The sequence below is a fragment of the Ochotona princeps genome, chromosome 1 (genome assembly GCF_030435755.1).
Source record: "Ochotona princeps isolate mOchPri1 chromosome 1, mOchPri1.hap1, whole genome shotgun sequence".
NCBI classification, from domain to species: Eukaryota; Metazoa; Chordata; class Mammalia; order Lagomorpha; family Ochotonidae; genus Ochotona; species Ochotona princeps.
Window position 1 is genome coordinate 55,124,667 of NC_080832.1, and position 13,199 is coordinate 55,137,865.

Sequence of the window (13,199 nt, forward strand, 5' to 3'; positions counted from 1 at the left end):
GTCTTCAGTACTGTGTACTCCCCAGGCCTTCTGAGGACCCCTATGGAACTGTGGTCCCAACCCTCGGCTGACTGCACTGAGAGGGACAGGGAAACCCCTGGGCGATGCACACCTGACTGTGTTCATATTCACCAGTAGACACCAGGACCCAGTCTTGAGAGTATGACAGCAAATGTTGTCCGAATGAAAATGTCAATGGAAGAAAAAGAGGGAAGAAGCAAACCGATCAATTACCCTGCTGGTTAGAGCATAAACCGCTTCAATTCCCCAGAATGACCACTCCACATCTGCTAAATCGGACTGTAAATTTAACTATTGGCAGCCCAACGTTTCTAGTATTAGGAATATACGCCAAGATGCATAGCTACACAGCGTGTTTAGCTAAAAATGTATACCAGACTCTTCAAATAATATTTTTCCTGTTAATGTTTTCCAACTGCAAATGACCTGAATGTCTATCAAATGAAGATAGGAAACTGAGGTCTTGACTTACAATGGAATATTCATGAACTCTAAGTGCACACAGTAAAGTAGATGAATCTCACAAGCAGAGTGTTAAGTGAAGACAGACACGAAAGAATGCACCGTGGTGATCTCATGTAATGGCTGTCAAGAGCAGGTGGAACTGACAATTTAGTGAGACTAGGGAAACAAGGCAGGGAAAGTTACTGTGAAGTTTGTGTGAGGAGTGACTCAGAGTGAGAGAGCTTTGCCAGTCAGTACAGAGGCACGGGCAGTATTCCAGCTCTAAGCTAAGCTGCAGTTACCAGGTAGACAGCACACACTGCTGCCCGCTAGAATTAGAATGCAGGACATTTTCGAAAATTAGAAATAAAGTTAAAAACGGATTTAAGGGAAAATGTCAGCTATTGAAAGCAAGCAAAACAGATTGATGTATGGAAAGATGAAAACCAAAATAAAGAACTAGAGCAGATAATAAAATGATTTGCAACTATAAATTGAATAATTATATCACTTCTCTAACAGCATTGACCCAGAATAAGAAACAGCAAGGAAAACCACTGTAGAAATGCTAATAAAATTACCACAGAAAAAAGGGGAAAAATGTTTTTCAGACTTTTAGAGGAAAAAAGAACATATAACCTGTAAGAAAAATGAAGTTGAATTAGCAAAAGATTTTTTTTTCTTCTAAGCAGTAACACTTTAATGCCAGAAAAAAAGGAAAAAGGGCCTACAGAGTCATATATTTGAGATACTCAGGTCTTCCTTTGAAAGGGCAGGTGTAAACTGTCACCAACTCGCAGGAACTTGGAGAATATACAGTTCAAGAGGAATTCGCTACAGAATGAGCTTCTGACAGCTAAAATGCCCAAGAAGACATTTCACAGACTGGTGTTAACTGTAAAGTCATCTGGAATAAAACGAAGTGACAGCTGAGGAGTGTGTGGTGTATAATACCTGTGTGTTCTGACAGGGTAAATACAGTGCAATTACTTTATTTTTGTAAGTGAAGAAAAGCATGCATTAAAATCATTGTACTGCTTTTATGCAATACGTTAGTGGGTAGTATTAGTTTATATTCAGACCAGTATGTATATAAGATGTAACAGAACGAAGGAATGTTTATGGCGTATTTTAATTGTACCATCCCACTGTCTTTGAGAGCAGGGATTCTAGGTGTGGAAGAAAGAAGGTAGCAATGTAAAAAAACCAAGATGTTAAGTGAAAGCTTTTAGTTGCTGCTTTCATTTCTCATTGAAAGAGTTAAAAGCTGGAAACATTGTGTTTCAGCTTTAGAACACAAAATGGATAGGAGTAAACCTGGAATATATTCACTGTCAGAGAGTAACCAGGCTATATCAGAAGGCTCAAGAGGAGAGTGTGACAGTAATAGTTAACCTAGGCTATAAGCTCAGCTCCACTTTTGATTCTAGCTCCTGTTAATGCGTACTCTAGGATGCAACAGATGACGACTCAACCTTGGAGTTGCTGCTACCCGTGTGGGGACCCAGATTGAGTTTCAGGCTTTTGGCTTCGGCCTGATCCAGCCACAGCTGTTGTAGGCATTTGAGGAGTAAACCAGTGAGTGGAAGATCTCTTTTGTGTCTCTGCCTCTCTCTCTTTCTCCCCCTCTCCCCCATTCAAATATGAATATGAAAATTAAGAAAAAATGTTTAAAGCTTGAGGTTAATTTGAAGTGCCAAAGATGTGATGATTTGAGCTTCAGTCGTGATAGTGAACATTAGAGTGGATTGAAATGCTTTAAATACATTTAAATCTATGAGTTTGTGATGATTTATTTTTAAATGGTAATTATTTTCAATTTTTAATTTTTAATTAAAGACTCAGTGTGATTTGTAGATAGCATTTCCAAGAACATAGTATTTCCATCCCCTTGTCCCTCTCACCCTCCTTTCTCCCTTTCTTTATATATGTGTAATTATATAGTTTGTTTTTAAGATAATATATTTTAAATTTTAGTAATCAAGGTTTAATACTTCACCAGAAAAGAACCTTACAGATAAGAACTTTAACAAGTAAAAAGCAGAAAGACCTTAGTTCATGGCCTATGGCCATGAAATAGAAAAATGGCCATTTTGCTCAAATATAGCGAATTTTAAAGTAACCACAGGCCAATAAATCTCTAGAAGTACAACAGTCTTAATCATGTCAGTTTTACAGAACTAGATTAGCAGCACTACTGATATACACAGGCATTTCTCTATCTCTTTTACATAAATTGTAGCTCCCACATGTAAGAGAGAACATGTAGAATTTGTCTTTCTGGGTCTGGCTTATTTTAGTCAACATGATGTCCTCAGTTGTATCCATTTTGTTACAAGTGACAGAATCTCATTCTTTTTTAATAATATTCCATGTTGTGTATATATATATATGCCACATTTGCTTCATCCATTCGTCTGATGATGGGTGCCTTAACTGATTACAAATTTAGGCAATTGTGAGCGGTGGTGCTATAACATTGTGGTGTAGGTATCTTATCTCTGTGACACGATGTGTTTAAGTCGTTTGGGTATATACCCAATCCCGGCATTGCCAGATTATATGGCAATTCTGTTTCTAGGTTTTTTTTTTTTTTAATATCCACTGTTTTCCACAATGGTTGCATTAATTGGCTTGCTCTTCAACAGTGTGTAAGTATTTCTCCACATCCTTCCTGCTCATCTTCACCAGTGTTTGTTTCTGTGTTTTAGATTTTAACCATCCTGGCGGGGTGAGGTGATATATCATTGTGGTTTTGATTTGCATCATTCTGATGACTAGTGATGTTGAGCATTTTTAAAAATATATTTGTTGGCCATTTGTATTTCTTCTTTTGAGGACTGTTTATTAAAGTGTTTTGCCCATTTCTTAGATTGTTTTTTTGTTATTGTTGAGTTCTTTAAGTTGCTGATATATTGGTGATACTAATCCTTTGTCAGATGGGTGGCTTGCAAATATTTTTTCCTATTCTGTTGGGTGTCTCTTCACTCCATTGATCACTTCCTTTGGTGTGCAAAAGCTTCTGAATTTGATGTAGTCTCTTTTGATTTGCATTTCTTATCTGTGCTTTGGGGTTTTGTCCAAGAGGTTGTCCCCTACACCACTGTTTTAAAGTGTTTCCTCTATATATGTTTTCTTCAGTAACTTCATAGTTTCAGTTATTAAATTTAGGTTTTTGATCCATTTTGGCTTTTTTATATGGGGTATGAATCTAATTTCATTCTTCTATATACATATATCCAGTTTTGCCTGCACCATTGGCTGTTTGTATGAGGATTAATTTCTGGCTCTTTATTCTGTCCTGTTGATTTATGTATTGGTTTTTATGCCAGTACCGGTGCTGTTTTAATTTTATTAGCTTTGTAGTATACTTTTAAGTCAGTATTATGATGCCTCCAGCTTGATTTTTCTTGTTTGGGATTGTTTTATTTACTTTGAGTCTTTTGAGTTCATTTGAGTTTTAGAATTGCTTTTTCTAATCCTGAGTACTTGGGCCATCTCCTGCTGCTTTCCCAGGCAAAGCATTAGTGGGGAGCTGGATTGAAAGTGGAGCAGCCAAGGCTAAAACTGCCACTCATATGGGATGCTAGCTTTACTCGCTGCACCACAGTACCAGCCCCTAAGCATCTGTATTTTGAATTTGGTGAACATGTATTAGGCTCTTCTTATTACAAGGAAACAGATTTCATCTGCATGATTTTAAACATATTTGATTCACTCCCAAAGTGCCTAAAACAGCTGGGACTACACCTGGCCTGGCTGCAGCTCAGGGCATACACCCTAGCCCATGTTTTAACACTAAAATGGAGGGCTGATATTTGGCTCTACAGGTTAAACTGCTCATATCCTGTGTTGGAATTTCTGGGTTCAAGTTCCACCTCAACTTCTCTATCTTATTGCTAGCATGGCTGAAGTACTTGGGTCCTTGCTGCCCACATAGGAGACCCCGGTTCTTGGATCCTGGTTGTTTCGGGCATTTGGAGTGAACCAGAAGATGGAAGATTGGCCTTTCTCCCTCCCTTCTCCTCTGTTTCTTAGATACGATATAGAAATTAAACAGCCATAGTTTCTTCTATTTTTAAAGGCACTTTTCATATCTCACCAATATGAAATACATTAGATATATTAAGTACAAATCTTGGTGCATAATAGCTGTTTTTTTTAATTACTTAATTATTTGAAAGGCTTATTTTTATAGAGAAAGAGATCTTCCATTCACTGGTCCTTTCTCCAATGGCCACAATAGCTGAGTCTGGGCAGGGCTGAACCCAGGACCCCTTGAACTCCATCCAGGTCTCCTGCATAGGTAACAAGGGTCCAGGTACTTGGGTCATTGTCTGCAGTTGTCCCAGGAGATTAGCAGGAAGCTGGATCAGAAGTGGAGCAGCTGGGACTCGAACCTGTGCTTTTATTAGATGCTAACATCATGGGCGGCAGCTTAACTTGCTGTGCAGCAAGGCTGTCTTCTGGCGGTGTTAACACTCTTTGAAGATGCAAATGAGATATTGCAGTCTATATTCTGGGACACATGTAAAGTAGTTATTTTCTGAGGACCAAGGTTTGTTTTTCTAATTGTCATTTACCTCTGTCATCAATGAAAGTGCTAAATTTGAGGCCGTTAAGTCATTTTTCCGTGAGTAGATAGGTGACTGCTGCCTCCTTCAGGGTCAATGCCGTCTGCTTTCTGAGATCCCCTCAGTGAGCCCAAATCATCTTTGCCAGCTGCAAATTAGGCTGATGTTTACATATGAGATGCTACCTTTTTTTTTTTTAATGCAGCTAACTTTTCTACTTTTCCCCTCCTTTTATTTTATTTTATTTTGTTTTGTTTCTGTTTTGGGGCAGGTAATGAAAGCATGGGGTGCTCATGTAACAGCAGTTTGCTCTCAAGATGCCAGTGAACTTGTGACGAAGCTTGGGGCTGATGATATCATCGATTACAAATCTGGAAGTGTGGCAGAGCAATTGAAGTCCTTAAAACCGTACGTATCCAGTGGGCCATGTTCATGTTGGCGAGGTGGGAACGAGGACTGTGGGTAATGGAAGTGTGAAGTGGCTTGGTGGCTCCACAGCCACGCTGCAATCTAAGGACAACTCCACGAAAGCCTTCCATGTCATTAGAAGTCGTTTAGTTTGGCTTCTGTTAATTCTACAAGTTAACATAGCACAGTAACCTAAGGTGATAAATAGTAAGAAAGCTATTTTGCTTACATGGTCTTTTGCTAATATATACGTTAACTTTTATTTATTTTTTTTTTTGTTATTGTTAACTTTAACTTTTATTATAAGGGATTTGAAGCCAAAATTGGAAAAGTGTTCCCTGCAGGAAGAATGTGTAATATAGAAATATGAAGATAACTATTAGCACTAAACATAATGTTTTAAAAATTATTTATGTGAAAGACATCTCCCTTCCACTTATTAACTCTTCACCCGCATGCAATAATTGGGCCTGGACCATGCCAAAGCCTGGAGCTAGGAGTTCAGTCCATGTCTCCCATGTGAATGGCAGGAACCCAACTCTGTAAGCCATCAGCTGCTGTCCCCATAGTAGCTGGAATCAGCTATGGGATTGGTTATGGGATGTGAGTATCCCGGTCAGTACTTAATCAGTAGCCCAAATGTCCACTGGAGCACTTTCAGTATTGTGGCTGAGTAAGGGTTTAAGAGAAACAAGTATAAATGGTGGCAGTGGGAGTGCTGTGGTTGTTCTCAGCGTGTCTGAAGTCCAGGCCATGATTTGGCCTGATGTAGGAACAGGAGTACGTCCAGGAACTCTGTGCAGCCCTGTTGCTCCTCACTAGGGGCCTGCTTAGTCCTCTGTTCATGTAGCCAAGACATAATGGAAGCTGGGAGTCCAGCTGAGGGAAGCTACTATTTCCGAGAATCCTCCTTTGTTTTGCTAGTTTTACGGAAGCCAGTTATTCAAGCTCAGATTGAGTAGAAGCAAATTTTCATGGGTTGAAAGAGGAAAGAAACAAAGAAAGCCCCTATCTGACACTGCTTACTGGCCTTTCACAGTCAATACTTGCAGTGCCAACAGTGGCACAGCAGCCTGCCACCATGGAGCCTTACTCCTACAAATGGAGCATCAACTCTTTAGTGTGGTGACTTAACACACACACACACACAAACTCTTCCCCCTGCCATGCAGAAGTTACACTACACTATACTACACACACACTCTCTCGCGCTCTCTCTTTCTCCCTCTCTTCCTCCCTCCCTCTTTCCACCCTCCCCACCCCCCCCCCCCCCCGCCCCGCCATGCAGAATTTATACTCCAGCTGGGGAGGATCTAGTGGGATGTGGTCTGGAGAAAGATACCACAAGGCCAAGGGAGGATGTTGCTTGAGCAGCAGGCTGTCATGGGTCTGGCGGTCGCAGAATGCCTCTGAGGAGGTGACAGTGAGCAGACAACCCATCCATCCTGTTCTCTGCTGAGTCCCTCCACCGGGGGTGGTATTGTAGCACATAACAAGTGCTTGATGATCTTTGAGGGAATCTGGACAGATAATCGTCCCAACTAGAGACTGTTACCAAGATCTCATCAGCTACCTCCCTGCATGGGTGGCAAGGCCAAAATCCCTCTGGGCGACTGGCTTTTTCGAAAGCAGCAGTTTGGGTTGGTCTCCTGTCTGCTGCCAGGAATAGCAACACGGCACCAAGGCCAGTCCCTTCTATTACCTTCAGGTTTATGCATGCTTAAAATTGGGTGCCAGAGAGCAGGATCACCTGGCAGTGGGAGCCTATAGGATGCTCAGGCTGGCCTCCCCACCCAGAACTTGCCCTGTCCCTGATGCCTCTGGAGTGCTCTTACTGCTTGCTTACACCCTCCCGCTAGAGGTACCTCACTGGCTTACACATACGGGTATTCTCAGAGGGTGGGGAGGGACGTGCTTTGTTCAGATTGATCTTGGTAACTTCTGACTACAGTTTGACTTCTAAATCCAGCTAGACTTAGTTTGTTTATTCCTCTGAGCAGCAGCTTTTTAAGGATTAGAATCAGAATTTGGCCATAAGAAGAGACTTGGAAATCCTTTAGCCCAAACTTTTTCATGTTGTTGAAAAAATGAGAGGCAGAGGATTGCAGAGGTTGTGTGGCATGCTCAAGGTTGTGCCACTACTCATTAGTAGGAGAGCTGGATCTGCAGCATGGTGTTCAGACTTGTTTTTCAGACAGTGCCTGTTCTGTCGTGCCAGCAGCCTGCCCTGGAATCTTCTCTGAGTAGCTTCATGTTTGTTTGCCTCAGAATTTGGGAGTGATAGAGAACTTGTCTTCAGAGAAAGTCTTTGAGTAGCACCGTCCTCCTGCATTCCCTACCCTTTAGCTCTTATTTACTCTTTATATTTTAGTCTCATGAAAAACTTAGGACCTGCAAAGTTGACCACATTTGCTTTTTAGAGACTTTCATGCTTGTCTCCATCCAGATGAATTGGGAAGAGAAAAAACTTACTGGAAAGGAATTCATCAGTTGATTGGCTTAATTTGCATATGTGCATTCTTTAAATAGATCTTGTTTCCAAAAGTACTTAAAGCAACACAGGATTTTTAATCCCTCTTAAGTAGAACATTAGTGATTATTGCAGTTGTAGGTGAGGTTCAGGAGCTGAATATCTGTCAGTCCCTCTAGATTTCATTATGACTAGAAGGGGCTGGGGGAGGGAGAGATTAGAGCAGAATTGAAGAGCTGAAGACCAGGAAGCTGTTGATTTCTCTTGGGCATTGTTCTGACACTGTGTATTAGGATAAACCCAAAGGTAGAAAATTCCAGAAGGTAAATAGGGTGCTTCTACATTTGTGACAGGAGGGAATATAAGCAAATCATTCTTGTGAAAATTGAAGTGTTCACGTGCACTATGTAATACTGGGTGTTACAATGGATGGTCTGCAGTGTTCTAAAAAACCAACCTTGACATCCCTGGGTTCTTGAAGGCGGGACAGTTTTTGTTGTTCAAAGGAAGCTCTTTTATGCATTGTAGGGAGTTCAGATCACCCTTAGTTCAGAACTACTTGTTGAAGTCATGTAAATATTAGAAATTATTTTCATGCTTTCCCCCTTGCACCCTCAAAATCAGGCTTACTTGGTTTACCTGAGGGAAACCAGAGGTCCAGGGAGTGAGTGTGTCCTTCCTCCACTGACAGCAGCTGACCCTCTGCTGCTGGTGCAGAACAGTGTGGTTTGTGAGCCATCACTGTGGTCAGCCCTAGTCCCCAACTGGTCACAGAAGTGAAGGTACATCAGAACCCTGTGCTGACGTGCCAGGATGTGTTGATATGGTGCTTTTCTCAACAGGTTTGATTTTATCCTTGATAACGTCGGTGGATCCACTGAGACATGGGCTCTGAATTTTCTCAAGAAGTGGTCCGGAGCCACCTATGTGACTTTGGTGACCCCCTTCCTCCTCAACATGGACCGACTGGGCATAGCAGATGGCATGTTGCAGACAGGGGTCACTGTGGGTTCCAAGGCCTTGAAGGTAAGAGGAAGATTTATGGTCCACGAGAGGAAACAGCTGCCTCCTGCTGCTGGAAATTGGCTCTGCCTCATGGCCATCTTCTGTGCAGCAGCAGGAAGTGTAGACTTCAGAGTTGTAGCAACTGGGTTCACATTCTGACCTTCACTTAGTGTGACCTCTGCAAGTTACTTAACATGTCACAGTTTTCAGAGCTGTCCTTTGTACAATGAGGATGATCATGTGTCTACCCTTCTGCATTGTAAGGATGAAGTGAGAGAATCCATGTGAAGAATTTGGCACCATGCCTAGTACATGAAAAGTCTTGCTGAAATGTTAGCCTCTCGTCTTAGCTATGATTACCCCCCTCCCCATGCCTTCTGAAACCCTCTCTGCCTCCTGGCCAATGCCAGATGACTTTCTTTTCTCAGTTTCACCCATTTGACTCCAGGTGGAGTTTCATTAAGATAACATGTAGCTAGTCTTTTCGTGGTGGCAGCTTTGGGATATATTAGTGAATCCTGGATCGAGGCTTTCAGACTTCTGAGATATGCGGGCCTTTCTGTGAAATTCCAAACCTAATGGAAGTTACATCCTTACTTCAGTGAGGCTACAAAGACCTGCAGAATCAGCATGACTTTGCTGGGTTAAAACAACTTGTCCTGCATATTCTGTGTGAATTTGAAACTCTGGCTGCTGTTGGCTTGCGGGGAGTTTATGGGTCAGCCTGACTCAATTAGTGGGGCCCATATGGAAAAATACCCTGCAGAGGTAATTGGTAAACCATGGAGATCCATTCCTTCAGCCTTAGATCAGCTAGTGAGAGCAGAGGCCTGGACGTCTGCTCTCTGCTAAACATGATCGCCTCTTGCCATTGTACTGGCGATGAAGGTGTATGCAACTTTGTGTTATAAACGGTTGATCTTCATAGCCACTGACTTAAAATCTAAATTAGTAATTGAAATAGAGTACATGACAGAATAAAAGTAGGGCTTTTTGTTTTTGTTTGTTTTGGTAAGAGAAAGTAGGAGGTTCTTCATTGGTAAAAAGATTTTGAATAACTAGGTCTGTTCAGCCAACACTCAACCATGGCAGGCTTGATAATTGACTTTAGTTGATTTTTTTTTTTTTTTGGAGATTTACTTATTTTCATTGGACAGTCAGATATACAGAGAGGAGAGATAGAAAGGAAGATCCTTCCTCCCGATGATTCACTCCCCCAAGTGGCCACAACAACCAGAGCTGAGCCGATCCAAAGCTAGGAGCCAGAAGCTTCTTCCAGGTCTCCCATGTAGGTGCAGGGTCCCAAGGCTTTATGACGTCCTCGACTGCTTTCCCAGGCCACAAGCAGGATGCTGGTTGAGAAGCGGGGCTGCGGGGATTAGAACCGACGCCCGTATGGGATCCCAGTGTGTGCAAGGCAAGGACTTTAGCCACTAGGCTACTGTGCCGGGCCCTTAGTTGATTCTTTATTGTAGAAATTAATTGGGATTTTGGTCCCTTAAATTCTGTATCCCAACCAAATACTTAGAGCTGTAATGGAGGGGACGCTGGTAGGGATGGCAGTAGAGGTGAATAACCAAGCTCTGCACTCTGCTGTCTGTATTTCTGCTGGCTCAGAGGACCGCAAGAAATCATTCACACACCTCTGTATGGGAAGGACAGCGATCTTAGCTGTGCCTTGAGTCTTCTTTCTCTTTTTTGCAAAACTCACTTTCCAGTGTTTTAAAATTTAACTCTTCTAGCAGATTTCACAATTTTTACTCCAGGGAGACCTCTTACAAGGTAATTCTCAGAGTTCTCCTTGGAAAGTGAAACAGACACAGAACTCTTCATTTTCTCTTCCCCCTCCCCCCGTCCACTTGAAAGATGATAGTGGCAATCTCGTGTGAAAACCTTTCAAGCAGTTTCCAATGTCTTTCTAGAATGTGTGCAAGTGAAAGCCTCATTGTCATGCCTCCCATTTTCCTGCGGACTTTGGTTTATTTTTTTTTTCTCTTATAATAGCCTGGGGAAAAAAATACACAACCCCCTTCCCCCTCCCCTCCCCACCCTGCCTGCCTGCAGCATACAGATTCTTCTATAGCAGCCCCATGGTTCCACCGTGTGAGCAACATGCTGCGAAGATTGATAGTTGTAGCAAATGTGATTGTTTCTGTTCCTTTCTTAATATCCTGAACAAGTATTAGAATGTTTTCACTGTGGTTTGTGAGGGCAAACCCTGGAAAGGAAAACCTGAGCAGATCTTCAATGATTCCATTAGCTGGGGCCACTGTAAGCCTGGGACATTCTCAGTGCCTCTGGTATCTACTGTGTAAGTCTTCAAGCAGTGATTGGTTTTCTTTGAAAGCCCGTTGCCTAAACCACTGCTTGCCAGCCCTTTTCATGCCATGGTATGCCCAGAAGAGGATAATGATTGACTGGCTTACTGAGGCTGCTCTGATCCAAGACCAGTCCCTCTGGAGACTTCTGCCAGCTCAGGCTCTGCCTTCCCATGCCTGGGACTGAGAGAAGTGTGCGGCTCATTAGAATATCTACCATGATTCTAGAGGGAGCTTGACTCTGTCTGCTACTGTTGTCCTGGGGCTCAATGGTGACTCCTTTAGCAGTCACAGTTGTTCTGGGTCAGATGATAAATACAGACATTCAAGTGGTAAGCCACTCCAGTTCTTTCCTTGTACGTTCTTTCTTTTTAAAGATTGTGTTATTCTTATTTGAAAGGTAGATTTATAGAGAACAGTACAGATAGAGAGAAGAAGCCACTGCTTCACTCCACAAATGGCTGCAATGGCCTGAGCTGAGCTGATCCAAAGCTGGGGGCAGGAGCCTCTTCTGGTTCTCCCATGTGGGTGCAGGGTCCCAGGAACCTGGGCCATTCTCTACTGCTTTCCCAGGCCATAGCAGGGAGCTAGATGGGAAGTGGAGCAGTTGGGATACGAACTGGTACCCACATGGGATGCTGGTGCCACTGGTTAAGGATTAGCCTATTAAGCTATGGTGCCAGCTCCTTCTTTGTACATTTTAACCCCTGATTTGCTGTTGTCCCATTCTTCGCTCAGTAAGTTTTTCTTTCAGCACTGGAAAAATACTTAATTCTTTAAAAATGGCTTATTCACTTATGTATTTGAAAGGCAGAGTCATGGGGGATAGCCGCGGGAAGTAGCTCTTCTGTCTGCTGGTTCATTCCCCTGATGCCCACAACAGCTAGGCCTGGGCTAGGCCAAACTCAGGAGCCGGTAACTATTCAGGTCTCCCAGGTGGGTGGCAGGAGCCTGAAATCTTGTACCATTTCTTGCTCCCTTCCCAGGATGCACATTAACAGGAAGTTGGATCAGAAACAGAGCAACTGGGACTGATATGAAATGCTGCTATCATAGACAGTAGCTTAACCTGGTGTGCCACAGTGCCAGCACTGAAGACAAAGACTTGCTGAATACCTTTTGAGTCAGGCACTGTATATGTTTTCTCATTTAAACGTTGCAACAACCCTGTGAGCTGAGAGGAGGGACCACTCTTTTATGGGCCAGGGAATGGACTGAAAGACACAACTGTCCAAAATAATGCTACTAGTAAGCTCCTGAGCTGGGGAGTGGGAAGTTCCATTGGGCTTGAGAGCCTTGGGCTGTGCTAGTGGTTTCTGTCAAAAGGAGGGGTTGTGAGGTTGGGTGAGCTCAGTGGAAAACAAGCCTGAGTGCACTGGTGGTTGTGCCTCAGTGCTGCTGCCCTCCCTGAATAATAATAATAATAATAATTGCTATTATTATTGCCTTTGAATACTCCCATCTAGTGTTATTTGGTTAGGAAGTTCATGGAAGAATCCTGGAAAGCCACAGCTCACTTTCACCTTAAGAGCCCAGTTTATCTCCAGGAATATGATATGAAGAAATAGAAAGAAGTGTGATAGAGTGGCTATGAACCCTTTGGATGTAAGGTTTTGCTCATCCTGCAGCCACTGCAGTGCCCTAACAAGCTAATCGTCTGCTTGCAAGTGCTGGCATCCCGTATGATGCTGGTTCATGTCCCAGCTCTTTGGCTTACAACCTGGATTCCTACGTATGGCCTGGGAAAGCAGCGAAGGATGACTCAAGTCCTTGAGCTCCTGCACCCATGTGGGAGACCTCAAGGAAGCTACTGTCCTCCTGGCTTCAGCTCAGCTCAGCTACAACCTTTGTAGCCATGTGGGGAGTAAACCAGAGGATGGAAGATTGATCGATCCCTCTCTTTTGTTCTCTCTCCTCTGTAAAATCTGCCTTTCAAATAAATAAATAAATCTTTTTAAA

General features: G+C 42.8%; 1 protein-coding gene across 1 annotated transcript in view; it reads left to right on the forward strand.

Moving 5' to 3' along the window:
• Positions 1 to 13,199, forward strand: part of RTN4IP1 (reticulon 4 interacting protein 1) — a 53,857-nt gene that overhangs the window by 32,801 nt on the left and 7,857 nt on the right. The window contains exons 6-7 of the mRNA XM_058660219.1: positions 5,311 to 5,447; positions 8,760 to 8,943. Of these exons, the coding sequence (XP_058516202.1) occupies positions 5,311 to 5,447; positions 8,760 to 8,943 (321 nt within the window). The remainder of the gene's footprint in view (positions 1 to 5,310; positions 5,448 to 8,759; positions 8,944 to 13,199) is intronic.